The 25,594-nt window shown below is 40.0% G+C and overlaps 3 protein-coding genes across 22 annotated transcripts in view; 2 read left to right on the forward strand and 1 right to left on the reverse strand.

Annotated features, from left to right (window-relative positions):
* Positions 1–25,594, reverse strand: part of LOC132914767 (neurobeachin) — a 425,174-nt gene that overhangs the window by 15,423 nt on the left and 384,157 nt on the right. For all 20 annotated transcript variants that reach the window (XM_060974207.1, XM_060974212.1, XM_060974206.1 and 17 more), the window contains 3 exons: positions 7,350–7,467; positions 3,810–3,912; positions 777–892 (listed from right to left, as the gene is read on the reverse strand). In XM_060974207.1, the coding sequence (XP_060830190.1) occupies positions 777–892; positions 3,810–3,912; positions 7,350–7,467 (337 nt within the window). The remainder of the gene's footprint in view (positions 1–776; positions 893–3,809; positions 3,913–7,349; positions 7,468–25,594) is intronic.
* LOC132908774 (protein mab-21-like) lies at positions 16,649–19,428 on the forward strand. The gene has a single exon (XM_060963104.1). The coding sequence runs from the start codon at positions 17,421–17,423 to the stop codon at positions 18,516–18,518; it is 1,098 nt and encodes a 365-aa protein (XP_060819087.1). The 5' UTR covers positions 16,649–17,420; the 3' UTR covers positions 18,519–19,428.
* LOC132908766 (protein mab-21) lies at positions 21,016–23,277 on the forward strand. Its single transcript, XM_060963092.1, has one exon. The coding sequence runs from the start codon at positions 21,443–21,445 to the stop codon at positions 22,538–22,540; it is 1,098 nt and encodes a 365-aa protein (XP_060819075.1). The 5' UTR covers positions 21,016–21,442; the 3' UTR covers positions 22,541–23,277.

The raw sequence follows: 25,594 nt of genomic DNA on the forward strand, positions 1-25,594 counted from the left end.
GCTGCGGATGTTTGCTACTCGTCGAGACGGCTGATCAATGCGATTCAGTAAAAAAGGTAAAGGGACCAACGTCTCGAGTTTCGTGATTTAGATTACGACGCGAGCGCACAAAAGGGGCAGCCGATATTAAACCGACGGAGAAACAAAGGCGCGGCTTCCACTCTGCGTAGGGAAGCGGAGAACACCGGTCCCTCGGGAGAGGATTACCAGGGCCCACGAGCCGGGGATTACTCGTATGGGGTGGTTAACGGAACACGGAGCTGATTGAGAACATCCCTAATACACCGCGACAGATTCCATCCGGCCGTGTGCAGCCATAAACTCTCCATCTTTTTCCAACTCATACTCTACTATGATTTCTCTCGTTCCATCTTATCTGAACCGTGGCGACGTGATCGAACAACTATCGACCATCCGCAGACGTCGCATTTTCTTTCCGCAACCCGTAAGCCGATATGATTTTTTAGCCGTTGAACAACTCCCCTTTTATCACGGTTATTGTATTGGTTTTACGTGGTGAAGTGCTTAGAGGGTTTCGTTCATACCGTTTTTTGATGTACATTTAATATCAAATGAGATATCACATGTGTGGACGGCTACTTTTAGATTTTGTTTTCCCTTTTTTTTTTTTTCTATGATTGGATTCCATATCTCTTTTTATGAAGATTTTTACGATTATAATCGATTTCCATACTTGCGAAACAAATCAGTGTAATTTTATAATATTTGAGCGAACAGAAGCTGAAAAATGAAGTTTCGTATAAATTTCTACTTACCAGCAATGGTATTCAAAAACATGAGATACTCGAAGTTGGATATTTCTCTTCGCTGCCACTTTTGCGTCATATTAGAGCTCCTCATTAGTTGTCGAGGTGACATCATCGACGCTCTCCTGCAAAAATAGGACAAATTCTAAATATTCTTGTCAGAGAACTCATCGATCAAAATGTCGAATATGATACGTTCGTAAGATTAATATCATTATTAATAAGTTCGTATTGAGAGAAGGTATTATCGATGACATAGATTATTATTATCCTGGAATTGATTATCCTTTATCCATCGTTGCAAATGATGTCAAAACCGGTGTAACAACTTATTCACGATTGTAGCGTTTGATACACACTATGTTACATACGATAGATGAATTAATACCTGTCTAACTAAATTTACACTATCATTGATCCATCGAAACTGCAACTGTACGATTGCTATCGGTTAATACGACTTTATGAAAAGTTATCTACGTGGACTTATACGTAGGTATGTTGTTATGCGAGATTGACTTAATGATAAATTTATTTGAAATCAGTACTGCGAAATTGATAATGAATTCTTCTGAATAGATTATGCCATGATAGATATAATCTTTTCATATTGTTTACGTAATAAATTAATGGTCCACCGCGTATATACACATTTGGACAGGAATTAGTTTCATCTTAGATTGGTTTTTTTAGATATCAATATTTCTAACAATTTTGCTTCTATTGTAGCATCATGACAGCATTCGTATCTTTTCAGTTTGCACGAATTTATCTTTTAATTCTCTTACTTTTCTATCTTTTACTTTATTTTCCTACCTCTTACAATCTCCAGCAATTCAAACAGCAAAAGAACGAAGCAATTGAATAATGAAACCTTCTAACTAAAACTGAGCTGTCGATTAATTCCGAAGAGGCTCTATCCCAGGACATAGATCGATATGTCTGTATGAAGGAAACTTCATACGTATGTATCTACCTTAATCTGATTTTTATTTTTATCCATATCATTATTTATTATTCATTGTTTGTAGATGCTTGTAAATTATTGTGAACGAAGCATTTAATACGAAAAATAGCATAGAATAGCGAAGAATAGCAAAATGGGTATAAAAGTAAACAGAAGATCATTGAACATAATTGTGCGAGAAAAGAGTTTCACAAGGTAATTATCCTCAAGAATAGTCGGTCTCGTTTCCTGAAGATACAGTTTGGTGTTGTATATTAATGCTATAAAATTCAGTAAGTGCGTTTTACGAACGCGAGTATCGCTGATTTAGGATTTATACGAGAGACTTTAATAGACGGTACGCGGTGGACGACATTAAAGGAGAGAAGCATCCGACTGCAGCCGGATGTATAAATTCTGGCGTTGCGTACATTAATAACAAATCTCGCGGAACTATGAAAATTTTCCATCCAATGTGAAGTAATAAAGACGAGTCGTTTCAGGAAACATCAGAGATGTAAGGCGATGATTATTTTACAAAGAGAAATAAACCGATCGTATTTTCGAACTAAAGTCTGATGAGTCACATGGGTTCAATTCTGAAAAATTGCAATTTGGGAAGATCGAAATTCTTAAACTAAATTTAAATATATATTTGCAGAGAGTAGAATTGTCTCGGCTGGAACTCACTTGTCTCTATTAGCTTTCGATTTTATAATTTTAGAATCTTTTGATTAAGAAATGTATCAATTAACGAGTCAACGTGTTATAGATGTTTTTGAATTCAGAATTAAGAAACGCAGATATCTATTCCAAATGCACGAATGTTTAATCCTGAATGAAAAAGTCATTTTTTACAAAAACAAAATTCCTGATACCAAGAAAAATCGTGAATCATTGCCAATTATCTTATCAACCCGTATTAAAGGCAATACAGCTCTTCGATACGAAAGCGGATTTATTTTTCCCGCGACGCGAGCGTGCTACAGAGCGTCACGACGCGGATGCACGTCTTATATACCGGCGGATTATTTTTGTTGGCCAGGAATCTCCCTTGGATCAGACGTCCGACTCGGCCTCCGTATATTTATGGCCGGCGTATCCTTCTCGTCGGTTCTCTTTCTTTCTCCTTCTCTCGGTCCCGTGTATAAGAGAGCTTTAATGGATGGATCGAAACGCGGATACGCGAACCTCTGTTCTCGCCGCCTGTCCTCGTCCAAGCTGCAGGAGTATTGGTATCGAGAGAGGATCCTTGTCCCGAAGCTGGACTGCGATGAAAGCGCAAGGATCTTCGCAACCGTTTCGACGAATCGACCTGCCTCTCGTTTCTCCATATTAATTCGTTGTTTGAAGTGACCATTATAATACAGCACAACTGCATTTATTGCAATAAAATCTTAGTTAATGTCTGATTAGTTGAACTGGATCTACTTATCTGAACGTGAAGTGGTATTATTCGGAGGAGAAATTATGGGCAGTACGAGAAGTCAATCAGGTTGTATTGTACGAATGGCAGTTACACAAAGTGTCGTAGAAGAGAACACACATAATGCACCCCCTGTTTTATTCTTTTCTTCCGACTGAATTTTACATGTAGGATAATTTGCTAAAAATACCTAAAATAACTGCTTGTTTCCCAACGAGTTCAGATAAATTAGTTTCCACATCCCGTAATTGTCCTTCTTTTATCTCAAAAACGCTCACGTTTAATTTCTACATCAGCTGTAACAACCGCGAATCCTAACAATAATATAACTTCTACGACAAAACAGACGACTCTCCCAATGGTTTAATCGTATAAAGTTCGAAATAAAGCAACAAAACTATCGACACGGCGATCAGGACATCGGTACGAGCGACATCTAGTCTTGGAAGTATGTATTTCTCAATATAATTCCAACATCGAACTCTATCGTTCGATTCATCTTAACGTTCGGGTTCGAACAAGAAAGGGCCGAAGATCCGGAGCCGATCGCGAGCGGAATCCCACAGAAGGGGACAAAGAAAAGAGAGGAGGAATGCGACGAGCGTGTTCCTCGAGGCCTCTAGATCCCTCGAATTCAGATTGCGGCGAAAGGGATTCGGTGGTTCCTTACCTAGTCTGCGGAATCCCGTATTTGATGCCCACGCCGACTCGCGGTAGCGCCTTGATCACCTTTTTCACCGTCGTCTGGTCCGGGAACGCGAACAGGATCGAGGCTGTGGACAAAAAGGCGTTAAAGTGCGGATTATAAGCGAAGCCAATCCAGCAGACAGGCCGTGTGTCAATCATTCGAGGAAGGATGGCAGGCGAGGATGCGTTTCTTACTCGCATTGCCTTGGCGGTCGGTTCTTCTGCCAGGAAGGTACCTCATGCGGAATTGTCTCGAGTGTTACTGGCCTCTAGGAATTAGGCTAGGATGATGCATGGTCTGGTTCGGGAGAGAAATAAAGTGATAATTTTTGGAAGGTGCGTGGAAGTAAGGGTGAATGTTGAACGAGGAACGCAAGGATTGCAAACAGATTGAAATTGAAAAGCAGTATTTGAAAGAGAAGGAATCGTGGAACTTTGTATTTTAAATTTAAGGATTTAGATACCGTAAGATGAATGTAGAAGGAGCTTGTACTCGTCTGCCGATTAATTGGATTTTAATCTTAAGTATTTCTGTTCTACATATCAAATATGAAGATCAAAGGGGTGAAGTGTGAAATTCGTGCCTATTATGCATATATATTGCTGATATGCTTCGTTAATTAATTGATTCTTATTATCGTTTAGTTATAACGTATACAGAAAGCTGTGTAAATTTTGAAGTTCCTCGTAATTCGGTATCACATTCAAATTTTCTTCCGAGCAAACAAAAATTCTTTGAAAGTAATAGAAATATTTAAATCACTAACAGCGTAAATTGTTTCCTGTTTCATGCAATAATATCATTGTTCCATTATACTATAAATTACTAGGAGAAGTTTAGATACATATTTCTACTAAACCGAAGGAAATGATTCATCGAAATGTACTTCGTGCTTGGACACGCATGGTAAAGGCATTTAGAACGTAGTTGGTTAAACGTGGAAATATGAAAAGGGAGTATACGATGGACTTAATTTCACGGCTTTAATAGCATCGCTGAAGCAGTCTCGTGAGTTCAAAGAGTAGCGTGCAAAGAGACAGTTACCATAAATACTTGCCGGTAATTTATGTAACTTCGAATACAGGGTTGGAATATACGAGTCGGTCTTAATCAACGAAGAAGGATAGTAAAAGGCACGATCACATAGAGACGCGGGAATCAAAAAATTTCCTGACCTCGTTTCTTCGTCGTGTGAATAGCAAACCATATTGAATACATCTTATAGCATAGACCTTTTCTGTGAAAAACATGAAAACGTTGAATAAGGCAAAGCTTATTTGATAATTGTTATCCAGAATACACGTTGTATGAAATATTTATGCCTTGAGAAGTTGAACGTGTTGAAAGTTGACTAATAGTAGGTCATGGTTTTAGATAAAATAACTTTCAATTGGTTATATATGACTCATTCATAATAACGGTGTTAGAGAAGAAAATATTCTGTGAATTGAGTAACTCATTTTGTAAATCCTGGAAGAGATGAATGTATTCTTCTAATGTATGTGAATATATTTGATATTTTTCTATGATTAAATCTTAAAATATACAAAATAATATCCATATTCTATTTACTGCTATTCATCGTATTTATCGTATGAAGGATATAATAAATAGATTCACAATTCCTGAAAACACTTATCCAGTTATCAAATCTACTGAACATGTCATGATAAAACAAGCAATTAAAAAGTTGACTTTAAACCTGTATTTAATATCAAAGACCACAAACACTTCCTACCTAAGGAAACCGCAAGATGATATTTCCCCAATCATTTTGTCCAGATTAGAATTGTTAAATATCCGTGAAAATTCCACGAAACTATTGTACCATAAGGTAACTCGCTCGTATTTGCTTTCTAATTGTCCAAAGATTTATCACAAAACGATAAATATGATCCAACCGCGCATCGGTTAACGAGAACGCCAATGTATGCGTGTCCGTTTCTACTAATTTTTATAACGAACGACGAACACGCGCAGATGACATTCCGCCGGTTCATCGAAAGTCTGGGGGATATCAGATTAGAATCGAGGAACGTCCAAACGTGAAATTTATCTGCGGCCAAGAGAGAAATAATCAGCGGGATTGCGGGTCCAACGGAGCTCGCAGGTATACCGGTAATTCCTACGGCGCGTTTGTTCGAAATGCGCGCACCACCGACGAACCGACGTTCGAAGGAACGACAACTATATTTCAAGTGAAACGCTACGTATCCCGATGCTTCGTCGTCCTCTAGGAATGTTTTAACACCTCCTTACGAAACAGAGATAACGAAGGCTCCGCTTATTTCTCCTATTTAATTCTGTCGTAATTTTTCCTTTTTTTCTGTTAGGCTCTTCGAGGACGAAAGGTTTTCTCTTTGTACGTGTGTCGCGAGAAAGGGATGGCTAGAAGATGTTAATGGTCGAATAAGAGAAAATTATTACCAGTGAGAATGTGTAGATATTGTGAATTGAAATTAGAGAAGTATTATTAAATGCGTGGAATGTGAAATAACGAGTGTATCGAAAATTATCATTGTGAAAATATCGATACGTAATATTTATCTACACTTGTAAAAAGTGTGATAAACGAACTTGAAGAAGATGGATTTTATGACGTTTCCTATGCAATAGCAATAATTAGGAATAATTATTAAAATACTTAGGTGTAAGGACAGAACTAAATCGTTCAAGTACATTTGATGTAAAACTGTGATATTCATGGTGTACGCCGCAGTCCTATAATTGAAGAAATTAATTCAAGATTAAGTAAGAAAGATAGTCGGAATTTTTAGAATCTGATCGAAATCCACTTGCGATTAACGATATAAACGAAGAGTAAATAATGATCATAATGAACAATTATAATATTAATTACTGCGAGTGCAATTACTGCATTTGATACATGTTAATGCTGCTTTTGCGTAATATTCATAAAATATGTAAATTGTTGGTTATATTCCTAATACTAATTAATACGTCCATACTGCTTCAGTTATTAAGAATATCAAAGTTTGTATGGTTTTAATATCTCATATTCAATTTATGTATATTGATTAAGATCTTCGACCGTAATGTGCGTATTTAGAAAATTCTGGTTATTCTCGAAGTGTTCGACTGTTATTTCGAACCTAACATACCGAAAATTATCGCGAATTTTCTAACTAATTTTGAACATCTTTAAATTTACACAGCTTCCTCGGAATTTCGCATCTCTGTAGCCACGAAACTGAACCGAATGTATTCAAATGTTATGCATATTTAAAAGCAAGAAAGGCGCAGCAGGTGTAGCTGGAATTGGTTGATAAATCGGCATCGAAAAAACAGATACCGTAATGCGGGCCAAGATATTTATTGCGTAAAAAGTAATCGGGGGTGCACACCTCGCGGCGAGCTCGAGATTCCGTTTCCATTTTGCCGGATTAGATCACACCGTGTGAAATAACGCAGGCGACCGAGCAAGAAACGGAATGCGCGTCCTTTCGAAAAAGGCCCGCCGCCCCCTTTGAAAACGAACGAAACGAATCAAGCACGACTTACTTCGGCTGGCCAAGAAGATCTCGATGGCGACGTTCTGGAGCAGATATCGACGCGAGAATATCGCACGCACCTCCGAGAAGTACCATTTTCCGTGCAAATGGTCGCAGTACTTGAGCACCTGAAACGAGAAACGAAATTAAAAAATATTTTTCTTTTCTTTAATATCGATGTAATATTGTATTAATTATAAAGAGAATTAATTATAAGGTTATTAGCGACATTATAGGAGAATATAAAACCTCGTTTATTAAAACTATAACCAAACATAATTTCGACTAAAAAATTATTAAACAAACGTGCAAAATTCATCTAAATATCTTTTTCTCTCAAACGATTCAAAGAAAACTTCGCATAATTCATGATTATTTATCGCGATAAAAATACTTTAATACGATTTCGAATGGCCTCATTAAATCTGTAAACCTTGTTAAGAAAGCGAAAGTGAAGAAGTAATAAATAATTTCTAATATATCCACGTTGCAATTTATGGAAATAATAACATTCAGGTTCACATTTCAGCGCCTATCTTGCACAAAAAATTCTTGCTTTAGGAAACCATCCTTCGTGGAATCACCTCAACCGCGAATCCGGAATAGCGATTCAAATAAATCACGTTTTTCTGCAATTTACCTTCCTTACTCTCACGAAAAGAATGTTCAAACTCTCAAAGTTCTATCGTGTACGGTATATACGAGTAAAAATTTACAAGAATATTATCGTTGATCTTCACAGATTTCCTTTATAAATAGTAATATTCGTTCAAAGGGTGAATGTATCACCTCCTTCGGCGATCAAAGATCAACAAAATCGCAGTTCGTTCCTATGCAAAACTTACCCCAAACTCCTTACAAAATCCTTCTCCAAAAACCACGAAAATTATTGGAAACCACCGACGTCCACCCCCAAAAAGTGTAAGCCTAAACGTACCTATTCCACTGTGCGAAGATGGAAAGAGGTTCTCTGGAAGGTATGCGATTCTGATACCTTGTTTTTGACAGAATCGTAAAGATAAACGCGCGTATTGGTCGAGCGTGTGACACGTACGAGCAGAACAACGTAACGTCGCGTGACGTTAAGCGACAGAGAACACGATTTCCCTTGCCCCTGTGCAGATCCGCGAGGCTGCTTCCTTCAGTCTCCGTGTTAACGTACTCACAGACAGAAATTTTTCAAACGAACCCGAAAGCTATCTAAGCCTCGATCCATAACCACCACCCGGATGGAATGATCGGATTCATATCGAAAGAGGGACAAAAGTCGGGGTGGCGATCGCATGGCTGACCGTAAGTATGCAAGCTGTATTCAGTGAAGTGTGATGTGATATAGTGAGACCGGTGCCGGTCGCAAGATGGCCGTCATGGTAGGAGGAGCCTCCTGCTGAGCCGAGAATCGATCCCAGGACTTCGCGGGCTTGCGCTCTCGAACGAGTCGTGAACAACTCGTGGGCGAAAAAGGGGGAGGGTAGAAAAAGGACGAGGCTGACGGCGGCGGGTCCGTACGAGGACGGAGAGGAAGCAATTTACCAGGACGCGGCTAACAGGCCTTTCAATTTTTCCCGCTTAACGAGCGCCGCCGTCGCGATGTCCTCGTGCGCGCCAAATGAAATTATCCTCGATATAACGCGGAATGAGCGCGGTCAACCCGTGTCCCCAACATCGAGATCGTATCTGTTTGATGATTCGACGCTCGTCGAATTTCTTGTTCTTCGGTGGTATAACGAGAACTTGACCGAGCGATGGGTGTTACCAAGCAGTCATTGAAATTAATGCCACGACTGGATAGCTTGGTAGTTGGACAAGAGTGGGAAAAGTTATTTGATGGCCGAGGATTTTGATGTGTTTTGTACTCCCTGGGGTGCCTCGTCAGCGATGCCAGAAGAGTATAGGTATTAAAAGCAAAGTTCCATTAGGTGGAATGTAGGAGATATTTGTTGAGTTACTAAGAAAGAATCGTTGGTACAGAAGCATGAAATTAGGGAGGAGTTAAAGTACTTGTACAAAAATATTAATCATAGAAGAATTGAGACTTTATAGCGTCAGGAATATTTTTTTTTTTATCGCTAAATATTTACTTCGCTTTAAAGTTCCAAGTTGTAAAATTCTACGTTTTCTCGCGATACGATTGTGCTATATGTTTCGCAAATTGCTAATGCGTTAATGAAAAAGGGTCTGCTAATAAATATGTACAAATAGAAGTTATTCGAAAGTTTCATAGACTTTACTAAATTCTATTCAAACTTCGTATCCAAAAACAAAGTTAAGAAGTTAAGCCACCCTTATATTCGGTAGTAACAAGGATAAACGTACAATGACCGTAACACAAAACAATAAAGGATATCCGACACACAAATAGATAAGTTTCCATGAAGAGCAGAGAAGAGTGCTCCCTACGAGGCGCAGGAGATCAAATAAACACGGGAGACAACATTAGGGTGCAACGCACGCACATGGAAATCTAATTATTAGCACATAAGCGGTTCGAAATCTCCAGGGACCATAAATGTCGCGTCTACTTGGGAAGATTAAGTAGAACGCGTGCTGCTTGTATTAATAACTCATTAAAGAACTTTATAATATTGTCAGGGAAGGTCAATTATTGTCATCTATCGTGAGAATTTTTAGAAAATAACAGAAGATTATTATATGCAATTATAAATGATAATTCGAATAAATATTAAGTTAAATATGTTGAGCGTTGTAAATGTGTAAAAATATTTCATATCGGAATCCAGTGGATTCCATGCGCGAGATTGTAAGAGAAGTCGGGGGTGGCTGCACAGAGCCAACCCCTAAGAACGAATGCGCAAGCTCTTTGCAAACATTGCCTGTAACTGATAAGAACGCGCCGTGATATGGAATTCATTATTTGGATGGCTGCAATCTGGCTGCAGATATGACACGCGTGCATTCTATTATGTTATCTCCTGAGATCATTTTCCTAATATTTATGTTCTTTAGAAAACGTACAGAACCTTTCATCTCATGACGATGTCACTAAAGATCGCATTTCTTGGCTACTACAAAAAGCACAAATAATCGGCAATAAAATCTGTACTGATTTACGAAATCTCGCCAGCTAAAATCTCACATCAATGAGTTTCACAAAACTTATCAATGTCACGAAGAATTACTCGTAAAACAAACATACACAAGTATATGTATAGTTTCCATAACGCGCGCCACTAAACAAACTTACCCCATAAAACAAGAAAACAAAGATCATCCAGAAAACACTTCGCCACCATCATTCACCCAAAACACACTCTTCCACGGCAGCAACGCGACCGAAAAGTGAGTCGTTAAAATAACAGGGACACCCCTGTTCCGGCGTATCACGGGGTGCCAGCAGTCTCGCGCGACTAATATGTTTACACGTTCGATGAAGCGTCCACGGAGAGAAAGAGAGAGGGAGAGAGAGGGAAGAGAGAAGATGAAAAACGAAAAAGGACGGTGGTTAAAAAGAGCTGCGTTTCTGGCAGAGTGTCAAGTGGTGCGCGATTAGTGTTCCCCGTGCGGCGTTCATCTCTCAACGAAGCGAAATCGTGGCTGCGCAGCAGCGTGCTTCGACAATGGGCGTCGTGATGTAACAACATGTGTCGCGTTCACAAGGGCCCCTTGCTGCTCGCCTCTATGTACACCATAGGGCACCATAGAACCACGGGTACCACTTAGCAGCCCGGTATACAACAAACAGATTAAGCACCGGACAATAATAGACCCCCCGTCTCTCTTCGGCTGCATAGGTTCTCGAACACCCTCTTGGTCGTTCTCGTGGCGCGCGAACCACTCGAAATCACGATAGCTCGAACAAAACATGGGAGGCGGAGAGGATGGTGGTTTATTCGATTCGGTGTATATGCCTGAAGTGGCCTGATCATTAATTATACGCAGCAACAACGGGGATGAGACTCCAGAGTTTTGTGTTTTCTGTTCTTCTGGAAAGTTAGCACTTGAGGGACGTGCCTAGGCATTTTTTTTTTTTTTTCGAGAGAGAAGAAAATTTTTATTGGGAACGTAGGGGAATTCGTTGAGATTATATTTGCTTTTCTAATGAGTTTCACGTGGGAAAGATGGGTGTGGGAAAGTAAAATCAACTTTAACTTCGTTTGTTTTATCGAAGTAGCGTTATTTTGGACACTATATAAACGTAAGATTCATCTGTCCCAGTGATTCTTTATCACTTGACGTGAAAAGAGACTCTAAAAAATATTACTGAATGTCTATAATGTCGTGATTCGAAAACTATATGTCAAAATCTTTTATTTCTTTCTCTTGTATTATGAACACAGTAGCCATAGTAACATGACAAATACAACGTCAGCCGTCAAATTTCCAAAAAAGGTTGTCTCTACTCCATTCTAACGACCCTCGTTTCGTGAACACGTCTGCTGATGCGTCGAAAACGTTCGAGAACCATCAAGACCATCCACTGCGGCAATGAGTTATATGTGCCACCTGCGTGTTCCCATACCTTTATTACCGTATCTCGCACGAGATAACGCATCGCGGCATCCGGTGCTCAAAGGTCCCGGTGATGCAGCTAGCTCTGTTGCCCCTAATAAACGTAGAATTGCTACCAGAGAGACAAAGTAGTGTCTCAACCAACATCCACCGCGAATCCAGCTCTTGAACAAGAGACGTTCCCTTTGAATTTTTGCATAGATGCATTAAAAAGCATAGTTTATAGGAAGATTTTTTGAAAGTGTTATACATATATTTTATAATTTCTCTGCTATGTACTTCATTTGTCGCTTTCTGTGATCTGTCGCTTATTTTCGAATAGCGAAATTATTATATTTTACACTGGCTTAAGAAGAATTAAAAATATATTTTACCTTGAGAATTCTAAATTATAGAAATAACTCAGACCATCACTATCGTTATTCATAAGAAAAAAAGAAAAAAAAACTAGCTTTAAACGATATACCAGCATCACGCACAAAGTAGTACAGTAGTTAATTATTTTCCGAGAAAATATACTCATTTTCCAATATCTGTCGACAATTTATCGTCGAAGAAGGTTGATTCGTGAAAGGAATACTTTCAAGTACCCGACTTGGAATGCGCATTCCTGTCTTGTCGTCAGCCTCGATGAAAGTAATTGGACAGAACGAACCGAGCTAATGGCGCTCGGTACATGCCGAACGACGACATTTCTTCCTTTGATGAACCCATATCGGAGTGTAGGGATATTACAAAACAACGCATAACGCGATTCATTTCGACCGACAGATGCGAGTAGACCGTCACTCGATTTGGACCAGTACTTCCGTTACTGAACCATGAACCATTCACGTATCGATAATCTGGTTTACACGACCTTTATTCGATCATTACACGTTTATTAACTTAAATTTTTTCGTCGAGATTCGACTCCGTGTAAAATTGTACTGGTTGTAACTAATTTATTTTAAGTAGTATTTTAACATTTTTTAAGAGTATTTTAATCGGCTTGGTGGAAAAATGATAATTTTTCTTGTGGGAGGTCGATAGCTTAAGTAAGTTTGCAGTTGTGTTTCAACATTGATGATAGATTTCGTTTGATGACGGAATGATGCTAGATTCCATAGAAAAATGTATTCAAACGCTAACGCGATATATTACTATTACTTCTTTACTTACAAGAAATAGATCTATGATTATGTTAAAAATTTCCAAAATATGCAATTTCAAAAGTATCAACGCAAAATACTATCGATCTAATTCAATTTCATAGAAATCCAAGAAAATCTATTCCAAGCATCAACTAAACCAATTAGAATTTCGTCGAAATCCCAAATGAAAATTGTAGATAATAATAATCATAATTTCCACCACAAGCCCCTGTCAAAATCATACAGAGTTCCACTTCCTCGTTGCGGTGATTTCACGCACTTAACTGTATACTCACATTCAACGTGTTATCTGCGCAAGGAATTTCGCAATTCGCGCTCGCTGTTCTGTTCGTGCAGATCGAATCGAGAGATCGGTGTTGGTTCACGTGTCATTAACCAAGGAGACCGTAAAATACACGGCGGGGCTCTTCAATATTGCCGGCTGTTGGAGCTCGACGACTGAGCTCAGGATTATTCGAGGATTACGCGAGGATGTTCATCCGAGCTGATTTACAAGGCTGCCGTCTGCGTATACTTCAATTCGGCTGGCTGCCTCTTGCGAAAAGGGACTTGTCGTCGTTTCTATACGAAAATCTGATACAATGAGACGCCACGTAATAAGAGACTGTTCGAGACTCTTATACCTGTCGCGTAAAACGAGCCTTCGTAGTGGTATGTTTTGGCAAACTGCATTCAACTAGGATTGCTCTTTTGGAACTTCGACCTTTCTGGGTGCGATCGGGACATCAGATATAGTCCAGTGAATAATGCAGTCTTTGGAAACGATCCTTGAAATTTTACTTGGAAGTTTCGCGAATATCGAGGTCATTTTGTAGTGTTGGGAATATTATAGGACTTTAAAACATAAGAATTTAATGAAGGTGTTAAAATGGTAACTGTTTGTACAAGCATATAGGTATTTTTGTATATATCATTCACCTTGTTACTTACAATTTGATCTTTAAAGATTCATATAAGTTCGTGAATAAAGTACGTGTTTAAACATGAAGATCGATTAATAACAATGATCTCCATTACGTCAAATACGAGTTATTAGTATGAAAATGACATTGAAATTGTAGAAACATCGATTATGTATGTCTACTTCAATACGCTATGGCAAAAAGAGTAATAACATATTTACATATTTAATATGTTACTTTGTTCTGGTTACGTTGTGCACGCGCAGTAATCGATTTCTGATAGGAAAGTTATTTATGTAATGCGTAGTAGCAATAACATTACAAATATATATGTAAATCTTTTGGACGAGTATTCATCAGAATATGAAATTTAGATTTTCAGATAGATTGTGTTTAGATAATATACCTATCTTCTCTCTACTAATATGCTCTTCACTTCGGATTTAAAAAAGAAAATTAACATATGATAATAGGAGTTTCTAGAAACTTTATTAAAAATCCACATAAAATGTAATGTTGTTCATTACTGACACGAGGTACTTTTTGATTTATGAATCTTCAACTACTGACAAATCATATTACAGTCAAAACATGCAAATATTGACAAGTTTCAGAAAAAGACAAGAATTTTTTTAACAAGAGTTCATTATACATTAAAATTTATTCTTCAGTCTAATAGCCGTTCAATATAATACAAACCTTTGGAAATTTTATGTCAAACAAAAATCGAGAATTCCAATATTAAAAATACAACCTATTACTCTCACAGGATATTTTTCTACAATTTTCTTTCAACCACTCGAAAAACTCTCTCCACTACCAAAACATCATCGAATGAAAGACACGAAGGCATCATTTCGAAACTGAACCCGAGTTATCTTGTTGGTGTACAAATAATTCAGATGATAAACGAATTACGTCGAAACGAGATGATGAAAGGCACGTTTAGGGCACAACGAGACGCCGGGTTCTGCATTAATGCGAGGGCTGATGTAGCAGAACGTTTGACCCCTCGTCTCGCGCGAAAACAGCGCCAGGGTAAAAGACAGGGTGAGATCGAAAGGGAGAAAGAGATACACGTGCTTGACTCATGAATCAAGTCGTATTAGCGAAGGCATAGCAGGCATGGTAGGTACCAATCTACCACTCCAACTTCGAGTAGATTGGATTTCTGAACTTTATTCGATTATCCGGCAGCGAAGCAGATCCGAAGCGGATAGAAAGTTGAAGGTTTTCTCCGACTATTGTTAGAATACTAGCCCTGCGCGTCTTTGTACGTGGAAAGTAATTACTAGTAATAGAGTAAGATTCGCGAAAAGGTTCTTGATCGTTGATTCGATTGTTAATATAATGTTGAATATTTTCGAGATTGGAGATCTTTGGAGACTTTTTGGTTGATAATATCAAGATCGAGGGAAGTAAACTTCCGCGTAAGAATTTTAGTAGTTAACGTCCTATCAAATTACAGCACTCGAATTAAAAAAATTCAGGTGAAATACACAAAATTCTTAAAACGTGTACATTTAGATAAGTATTAGAAATATGAATCCTTAAAATACACAAAAAGATATTATTTCTTTCGATAGTATATACCATAAAAAGGTAAGGTAATACGTTTATAATTAACAATTTTACTAAAAAATATAGTTTGTGACCTACCCCGAATACAAAAGTTTTATTAAAAACGGTGTCCTATTCTAGAACTTCTAAACTAGAACGTAGGTACATCCATAGACGCTAAACCTTTTTAACACCACCCTCCAACTAAGAGTACCCTTTTCAACAGCACCAAACATTCAACAACCCCACCACTCGTCAAATAAAACACCGTCTCCAGCAACGTGTCTCTAGATTTTCCGATAACAAAAGGGTTAAGGAGGTCAAAGAAAAGAATCTCCGAATCTTACCTCGTCACACGAAAGCTGTAATCTCTGGAATCTTATAGGACGTTCGACGTATGGGATATCTCGGCGGGTTATCGGTATTTTTGGACGCAGGTATTCGCGTCACGAGTTTTTACGATCAACGCATAAAAGGAAAGCGGTGCATTTCACGTTGGCGGATCGCTACTCTTATTCAAAAACATCTGCCAGCGCACTGCTGCCATATTGCGAACCGCGGGGGCTGTTTTTGTTATTCGCGAGCAAACAAGAAAACGAACACAGATCTGCTTCTTATTCGGACGTCGAACATTCAAATGACCATCACGATGGAATTATCGGCTCGAATGATCGTGCGTGGAATCCTCTCGCGATCTCATAGCCCGAACAATGCGTTCTTTCGCAACTTGTTTTTACCCTAGGAATTTATTTCCAGGGACAGTCGATGGATTGATACATCGCAGCAAAGTGTCGATGTCTCCTTGACATTAGGAATGGAAGAACAAGTGCCAAGGCATTATTGTTCATTTTTTTTTTTTTTTTTTTGCTACTATGTTTATGCGTCCTGCTGTTTGACGGGACGATTGTATGTATATCAACGTTCTCGATGTACGTTTTATGCGTCTCTTACGAACACTTTTTGCACTGTGATAGTTCATGGCTAAATAGCGATGGAGTTTGAGGTGAAAGCTGGGTTAAATACGCTTTGTGGGTTCTACAAGTATCTTAAATAGAATATATAACGTGTAAATGCACTTTAAACCGAATAAAGTTATATTTAATGAAAGAATTAACAGAATATTTCTGACTAAAAGGATGTTCGATTCTTTCAGATAGTAGACTATCTTAAAGAAGAGAAGAAGACCCCTTTACTAGCTACTCAAAATCGGTCAACTTTAAGCAATCGAATCTTTAAACGTATCGTAGCCCAGCCAAATCCTCCCCAAATTCCACTCGATATTTTGAAACTATACAATACCTCCCATGTAATCGATACATTTCGTTCACTGTCCACAAAATTCTATCCGGACTATGTACCGCATCCCCTTGGACCACCCTAGAGATCCTGTGTCATGTTCCTCGTTAACGACGAAAGAAACCGCGTAAATAACTAAAGCGGGATGAAGAATTCGACGGATCGAAGGGGCGAGAGGCCGTGACGGTTTGGTGTGCGCGGTCGGTCGACACCGGGTCGAGAGATAGAGAGAGAGAAGAAACGACAGGAGGCGTGGCAAAACCGCGCACACTCCACGTGACCCTGTCGTTCCGGAAGGCGGGACTTCGGGAGTCGGCACACAATTACAAGGGCAGTAGAACGGGCTGGTGGTCGCCGGTGCTCTCTCTGTCGTCGCGCGCGCGGAGCTCCTCGAGTCGTGCTCGTTCCACGAACAACACCTGCCGCCGCCGATCGCCGTACATTCGTGCACGCTTTGTTCGTCCTCTTGCCTGTGACTCCTTCTCGAAAGTGCTAACCCTATTTGTCATCGTCGTAATCGATCGATCAGACCATTTTAGGGAGAAAGATACCTGGACCGAAAGAAGCTCGGTATCATGGATCGTAAAAGCAAATTAATCGAAGAAACGCGCGTCTACGCGAAAGAATGAGACTCGTCGGTTCCAGAGAAGCGACTGCAAAGAATCTTCGTTGATATCGTTTAAAGGATATTGAGGCAAAATGTTGCTACCTCAAGATATGATGGCAGCCCAGTCGAAGATGCTGTATCAGATGAACAAGTATTATGGCGAGCGGGTGCAGGCTCGAATGGGCCAAGTACAAAAGACCATCCGGGAAGTGTGCAAGGTGGTGCAGGAGGTTTTGAAGGAGGTCGAGGTTCAAGAACCACGGTTTATCTCCTCCTTGACCGAGTGCAACGGCCGCTACGAGGGTCTCGAGGTTATCTCACCCGGCGAATTCGAGGTGGTCCTCTACCTGAACCAGATGGGAGTATTCAACTTCGTCGACGACGGCACCCTGCCGGGTTGCGCGGTGTTGAAACTCAGCGACGGTCGGAAGAGGTCCATGTCGCTCTGGGTGGAGTTCATCACCGCCTCCGGCTACCTGTCCGCGAGGAAGATTCGTTCGAGATTTCAAACACTGGTGGCACAAGCTTGCGATAAGTGTGCCTACAGGGACTCCGTGAAGATGATAGCGGACACCACGGAGGTGAAGCTTCGTATTAGAGAGAGATACGTGGTGCAGATCACGCCGGCGTTTAAATGTTCCGGCGTGTGGCCAAGATCGGCGGCACACTGGCCGATTCCTCATATACCGTGGCCGCATCCGAACCTCGTGGCAGAGGTTAAGACGGAAGGATTCGACCTGTTGTCAAAGGAGAGCGTGGCGCTTCAAGGAAAACAGTCGGCCATGGAGGGTGACGCCTGGGTTCTCTCTTTCACGGAAGCAGAAACGAGATTGTTGCAAGGTGGCTGTCGTAGACGATGCTTAAGCATTCTGAAGACTTTGAGGGACAGACATCTGGATCTTCCGGGAAATCCAGTGACCAGTTATCATATGAAGACGTTGTTGCTCTATGAATGCGAGAAACATCCCTTGGAGACCGAGTGGGACGAAGGATGTTTGGCAGATCGCATTAACGGAATCTTCCTGCAGTTGATATCCTGCCTTCAGTGTCGAAGATGTCCTCATTATTTCTTGCCTAATCTGGATCTGTTCAAAGGAAAGTCGCCCAGCGGCTTAGAGAACGCGGCTAAACAAGTGTGGAGACTGACGAGAGAATTACTAACCAACAGTCGTGCACTGGAGAAACTTTAGCTGAATCAGGAATTTCCTTTTTAAAGTTTCAAATTGAGGAATGTAATAAAGAGAAAGACAGAGACAAGCGAAAGTTGGAGGAACGTTGGAGGATTCGGTGACTCGCGTGAATCACGACTTTCAGGATGCTGCTTTCGCGACAGTTCTTTGCCTGCTTTTTACCCTCGTAAACGTGGGAAGCCTACTTTCACTCGCTATCTTCTTGCACACACTGCAGCGTACCAGGGTATAGGGATGGTGTAACAAGTTTCATTACGGTTATCCCTTACCTCTTCCTTTCTTCTCTTTTTCTATTATTTAATAGTTTTTAAACCATGGTATGAATAATGCGAGTCAAACGTTGATCAGTGCAACGTTTCGTTCCAGTGCAATATCGTACAACCAGTGTCCTGTTTCGTACGAAAGCAATTGTTGCTAGGTTCTACGTTGATTTTGTATAAGTCGAATATTTCGTTTTGAAATGGGCACGTTAAATTTTGTAGACTGAATCGAATGTTAATCGAGGTGTCCACCGATCATTAGAAATACGTACTAGTTTGGAAGATATTAGTATTACTGCGTTTTTTATACGACTGAAGCTTTCGCTTGGAGCGGAATCTCCTGCTTATTAACGCAGCTCGAACGATTTTTCTACGTAGCGTTGCAGTATGCCAGAGATTAAATAGATACTCGGTTAGCTGCTCTTATTCATCTAATGGCTAATGTAAATTGTCGTGTGATCCGTTATCGTTAAATTAATCTAATGTTTATAATCGGTTAGCAATCAAACTGCCGACGGTAGCTTGGCCACCATATTGTTGTATGTACATAATTCTTTATATTATTTAAACGATATTTATTTCTCAAGAGAATCGCTGTTCCAACACATAATGTAAATATAAACTAATAAATGCATTTCGTCTCATAATAAGGATTCATGTAATTGATTTGAAACCTTTGCTTAGAGTTACTGTGATTAATATGAGATTATTAAAACTTGAATTTTTAACGTCATAAATATTTTAAATAGAAAAAGAAATTAATTGTTTGAATTAATAAATCATATGTCTTCAAAAACATCCCTATATTTTTTCTTCATTCCTAAGAACTATCCAAGTAATTTTCCTTCATCGTTTACATCAACTGGGAAACGGAGAATTTCAATAAACCGGTAACTGAATTGTTTCTCGACAATTGTTTCTTCTACGAAAGTAACTTTAGACCAATAATGACGTGTATTTTATGTAAGTCTCAATACAAATCTAAGGATGCATCAGGAGAACCAGTGAATATTAGCAATTCTGACGAGGATCCTCTACAGTTAAACTGAAGTTGATAAAAGACCGTCGCTTAATTCAAATCTCATTCATAACTTTCCTGCCATAACAATCTTTCTATCAAATATAAAATTTGCATCCCAATTAACGAGATCCGAAATTTCGAACAGTCGTCCAATTTCAATCGCAGCCAGTTCTAAACGAGAACATAAAAACCATCACGGCGTAATTATTATCTACGATATTAACACTCGTGCGCAGGATGCCGAAACGACCTCGTCAAAGGCATCGCTACCGAGTTTCATGGTCATTATACGCCTACGAGGCGCGAGCCGTGTCCCTTATCTTAATTCTTCCCAGAAACTTCCATCCTTATCTTCCCAGCGCAATGACATTCGTTAACCGCTGCCACTCACTCTCTGCACGCCGATCGTTCGGGAATTTACGTTATTATTATTGGCCCGTAAAAACAAAGTGAGAGGAAAACGTTGGAACCGGAGAGCTCGCGCTCGCGAGCGGCAACACTTTACGCACGCCGTATCGGGCAGTTGCCTCGCGATTTACAAGCCTTAATGGGAGAGTTATCGTTGTCGTCGTTAAATGTACATTTTATACGGAGCTTTTTTCGCCGCGTGCGTCCGGTGCTCAATAAAAACGCTCGTAAAAGAAACTGTCCCCCATCTTCGATAACTCAACCGATCGCGTCAGCGTCGTGCGCGAATTTCTTATTTCAAGCCGAAGCACCTTTTCGCGAAATGTTACCGGGGCCATATAGATAGCGACAGAGTAGTATCGTTCGAGGGAATCACGAAAACCTTATCCGATCGAACGAAGATCGGGAATCGACAAACCAGAAACAGCTAAAAATCCGCCACGACTACGACTAGGTTTCTTCGCTTAAGTAACGAAGCGTGATCGGCGAATCTTCCACCATGACGAAAATTTCGGGGTTCGAAGGGGTTGCGGAGGAATGGCCGAGCCCCATGGTATCCATGAGCACGAAATAAAACGAGTCGGATCTGCATAATTCATGGGGGAGAAAGGGTTTGCGTTTGGGGTTAGCCGCCGCCGCCGCCGCTCCGTTCGTCCTTCGGCGAGGCGTTCGTAACATATAGATAGAACGGTTCGTGCGGATCGATCGGGTCGGCGCACCACGACAGGCCACGCCTGCGCGGTTAGTGAGTCACGGGATTGGTCGAACCGCGCGGTATGAGGCGTGGCGTGTCGGAGGCACCACCTAGACAACCGCACGTCTTCGTACGACTCGAAGAGCGGGTGGCGCGGAGGAGGTGAACGACAGCGCAGTCGACTATCTGCTCCGGCACGGAGTCGCTCGTACACCTTTTCCTCTCGCTACTCGTTCGTGTCTCCGCCGCAAGGACCGGCGTCCTTAAGCGACGCAACGCGCGAGGAACATCGTCTTTTTTTTTTTTAAGAACCAACGGGGTCATTCTCGATTCGTTTCTCAGGTATCGAGTAGTTGGACTTGAAACGCAAAGCTAGTGATATAGGAGGAAGACAGAGGAGCAAATGGAAAGGGAGCGAAGAAGAACTTTCGATTAAAATCGCAAGAAAATTCATCGTTTGGAAAGTTTTGAGGCAGAATGCGGTAGAAGAAAATAGCAACCGCGACAGAGAAGCCTTCGAAGGCTTCAGGCCGCCGCAGCGATGCTGTTGCCGGCTGATATGCTGTCGGCCCAATCCAAGATGGTGTACCAAATCAACAAGTACTTCGGAGAACGCGTGATGACTAGAAAGAGTCAGGTGATGAAGACGATCCAAGAAGTGTGTCGCGTGGTTCAAGATGTTCTGAAGGAAGTCGAGGTACAGGAGCCGAGGTTCATCTCCTCTTTGACCGACTACAACGGTCGCTTCGACGGTCTGGACGTGATATCTCCGACGGAATTCGAGATCGTGATCTACCTGAATCAAATGGGAGTACTGAATTTCGTAGACGATGGAACATTGCCGGGATGCGCGGTGTTGAAGCTCAGCGACGGTCGAAAGCGATCCATGTCCCTCTGGGTGGAGTTCATCACCGCGTCCGGCTACCTGTCCGCCCGGAAAATCCGTTCGAGATTTCAAACTCTGGTAGCACAGGCTTGTGATAAGTGTGCCTACAGGGACTCGGTAAAAATGATAGCAGATACAACAGAAGTGAAACTTCGAATCAGAGAGCGGTACGTGGTACAAATTACACCAGCGTTCAAATGCGCTGGTCTGTGGCCCAGGTCAGCTTCTCACTGGCCCATCGCACATATACCTTGGCCACATCCTAATATCGTGGCTGAAGTGAAGACAGAAGGCTTCGACATGTTGTCGAAGGAGTGCATTGGTTTGCAAGGGAAACAATCTGCTATGGAGGGCGATGCCTGGGCGTTATCGTTCATAGACGCGGAGAATCGTTTGCTTCAGGGTGGCAGTAGAAAGCGTTGTTTAAGCATTTTGAAAACTCTGAGGGACAGACATCTTGATCTACCTGGGAACCCGGTTACCAGCTATCATATGAAAACCTTGTTATTGTACGAGTGCGAGAAACACCCGCACGAAGCAGAATGGGACGAAACGTGCATAGCAGATCGAATCAATGGCATTCTTTTGCAACTGATCTCCTGTCTACAGTGTCGCAGATGCCCACATTATTTTTTGCCAAACTTGGATCTGTTTAAGGGCAAGTCGCCTAGTGGTTTAGAGAACGCGGCGAAGCAAGTGTGGAGACTCACCAGGGAACTATTAACGAATAGTCGAGCTCTGGAAAAGCTGTAGCGAAGAAAAATTCTGATGTGTATGGATGATCAAGAGCGAGGAAGTATCTGCTATTTCGAGCTCTATGAATTAATCAAAGGAGCGGTCGAATGAAACGCTGAGATCAAAGAAGATCGTTTTCCATTCAGCGATCTTATATATTGGAAACGCGAGTTGAAATGGCAACCTAAACTTCTGGACACCGCCGGAAGAATTTTCAAGAAGCTGCTCGGCCATTATAGAGAGTTTGAATCTCGTTTGCAAGTTGCGCTGTGTGTGCTCGAAAGAGAAAATACGCGTGTGTGATTTTGTGATTCACGAAGCCCGAGGACGATCGAACCAGTGCCATAAATACGCCGACGTCGAGAGTCTCCGTTTTAGTTTCGAGTCGCCGCGCCGACGGCAGCTATGTTGAATTACGATACTCGAACGATACCTAACTCTTAACCGGTGTTACTCGATTTGTTGCTCCATTCCGTTGTTATATCGTTTCGTTTTAATTAAAATATGTTAAAGGTACCGTCGAACATACGAGGAAAAAACAAGTGATTCGACGTAAATCTAAAATTATTTATGATTATAAATGATGTTACGAATGAAAAATTACGGCAGAGTCATCGGTTACGGGTTATGCTTAATTTTCTTCTCTCATCGAACTGTCTCTTTTCTCCTGTCATTATGTACATACTATTTGAAAAATATTTATTGAAAGTGTACACGAGGTATGTGAAATACAATGCTATTTATATGGAACCGTATCCAAAATCGTCATTTTCGTCTGTCAAGAGCAAAACACCCACTCCTCACCTACTCGAAATTTACACGGGAATCGAACTCGCGTAAATATTCTTTGGACGTACCGTTAAATGGTTCGCGTACGTTAATGTCGTTGGTTAGCTCTCGTAAATTTTATTTTCGCGCTTTTTCACCGCCGGAGAAACGGATCTTAAAATTAAATAGATTCTCACGTCGTTTGATTCAGCTGCTGTTCAGTGGATATTTCGATAAAGTATTCAGGCAAGTGTATTTCTTCTTTTTTTTTTTTTTTTTGTGTTTAGTCTTCGCTCTAAACAGATTGCTGTCGCCACAGTAATCTTCCATTTGTCTTTACTATATAAAATTGAATAGAAATAAAGTTTCCAGTGAGAGAAGAGAAGCTTCTAGTCGTGATGATATGGATTATAAACGTGAGTTACTACTTCTCACGTTATTGTCAGTGTCGTTATCGTTATTGTTCTTGTTTTCTTTTTTTTACCGGTTTTCTTTGCTGATAGGCAAATTGCACCTTAACAGGACGGGGGACTCATTCGTTATTCGTTAACCAGGTTATACTAGTTTCTGAACTTATACACGGTTAACCATGTTTGTCATCAGGCACGAAAACTACACTTGTTACACGTAATTTTTATTAGTTCCGTGAATAACGAATTTTGTTTTGTGAAAGAAATGTTGCATTGAAATTCTTTGGCGATTATCTAACGTGCCAGCTATGCTTCTTGGTAAATTTTAAAAGCTGCATTAAGATGAAGAGGAAAAATGGAACTCAAGCTAATACTAAAATTTGGAACATAGAAAAGTACCATATTTTAATTGTTACAGAATGCTTAATATTCGAACTGAGAGACTCAATTAAGTGCTATGTTTCACCGATTTAACATCTTGAAAGTATTCTTCTATATCATGAAATTTGAAATTCTCATAAAATACATTCTTCTCTGTAAGTAGAGAATATGTTAAACTATGTAAAATTTCATTATGAAATTTTCATATTTCAATTTCAAACTTTCACTATGAAATTTTTATATTATCACTCGTGATAAAACTAGAAATAAAACTAACTATTCGAATATCCCTGCATATGACACATATGCAATGTACATATATATATGCATAATAAGCAAAAATGATGAAAACGAACGAAAAATATGTTATCTATTAGCCAATTACTGTTCTATTATATTATGTTTTTCCTAATTTTCGTTCGTGCTAATTACAAGAAAATATAGGGATGAGTATGCAACGACACTTTAAACACAACCTGTTCGTTAGCTTAGTAATCGTCGGATTAGCAAAAATTAGGGTCGTAAAATATCTAACGACATGTACAAAGCGGATGTACGCGTGTAATCGATTTGCGGATGCGAACGTCCGCGTGAGTGATGTTTGCCAGCGGAAAACTGGCAACAATTCAAACAAAAATCGCTAATATCCATGTTTACAGTGCATGCATCAAGAAAACTTCAAATAGTCGTTTGTTACGCGTTTAATTTGTACGTTCGCAAAATCCACCATAAACTGTAGCATCCATAAGTGTAAATGTCCAATGGAATCATATTGGTTATCGATCAAGAAATAGTCATGTATATTAATTAATATTTCTGTCTAATATGCAAATAGACTTGATTAATCATGTCTCGCGACTGTTACATAAGTTTTCGCCAAGTTCCAAATGAAATAAGGAAAATTAGAGCAAAACAGCGTCTATGCTTTGAAATTATCGTTTTGTATTTAGTCAGGTTACTCGTTGATTCGAATTATTTTCGAATTGTTTATAAAAATCTAAACGTGCCCACTAGCCGTTAAGAATGGGAAATTGCCTTACTTTGTTCTAGTCTCATATTAAATTAATTTCATAGTGGATGCTTAATTACAAGAGAATTAAGTGATTTTTTTCGTTGAAAACTATTTTTCACGTTGGAAATGCACGGTTTCAATACTACGTCGCATTTTCTTGATAATCAATTTATAATATCATAAACATTTGTTAGGTATATTATATGCTACTAGCAGACTTTTATGCGTTTTAGAATGGTAACTAAATAGTTGCTTTTTAACTTTCTATTTTCCTCAAGAAATTGTTTTTCTTGAACAAATATAGAAATGGAAAATATTTATCGCGTGTTAAATTTCCATGAAAAATTCGCGTGTTCTTGGTCTTTAGTTAAACCCTAATCTCGAGATCGGCGGCATTCCAGTAAACCAACGAACGAATACAACGCGATTGTTCGAAGAATAAGCTACCATGCAACGATTTCGTCAATCCCAAAGCATGAAATGAGGAAAGAATGATGAAAT

Source organism: Bombus pascuorum, chromosome 1, assembly GCF_905332965.1.
Source record: "Bombus pascuorum chromosome 1, iyBomPasc1.1, whole genome shotgun sequence".
Lineage (NCBI taxonomy): Eukaryota > Metazoa > Arthropoda > Insecta > Hymenoptera > Apidae > Bombus > Bombus pascuorum.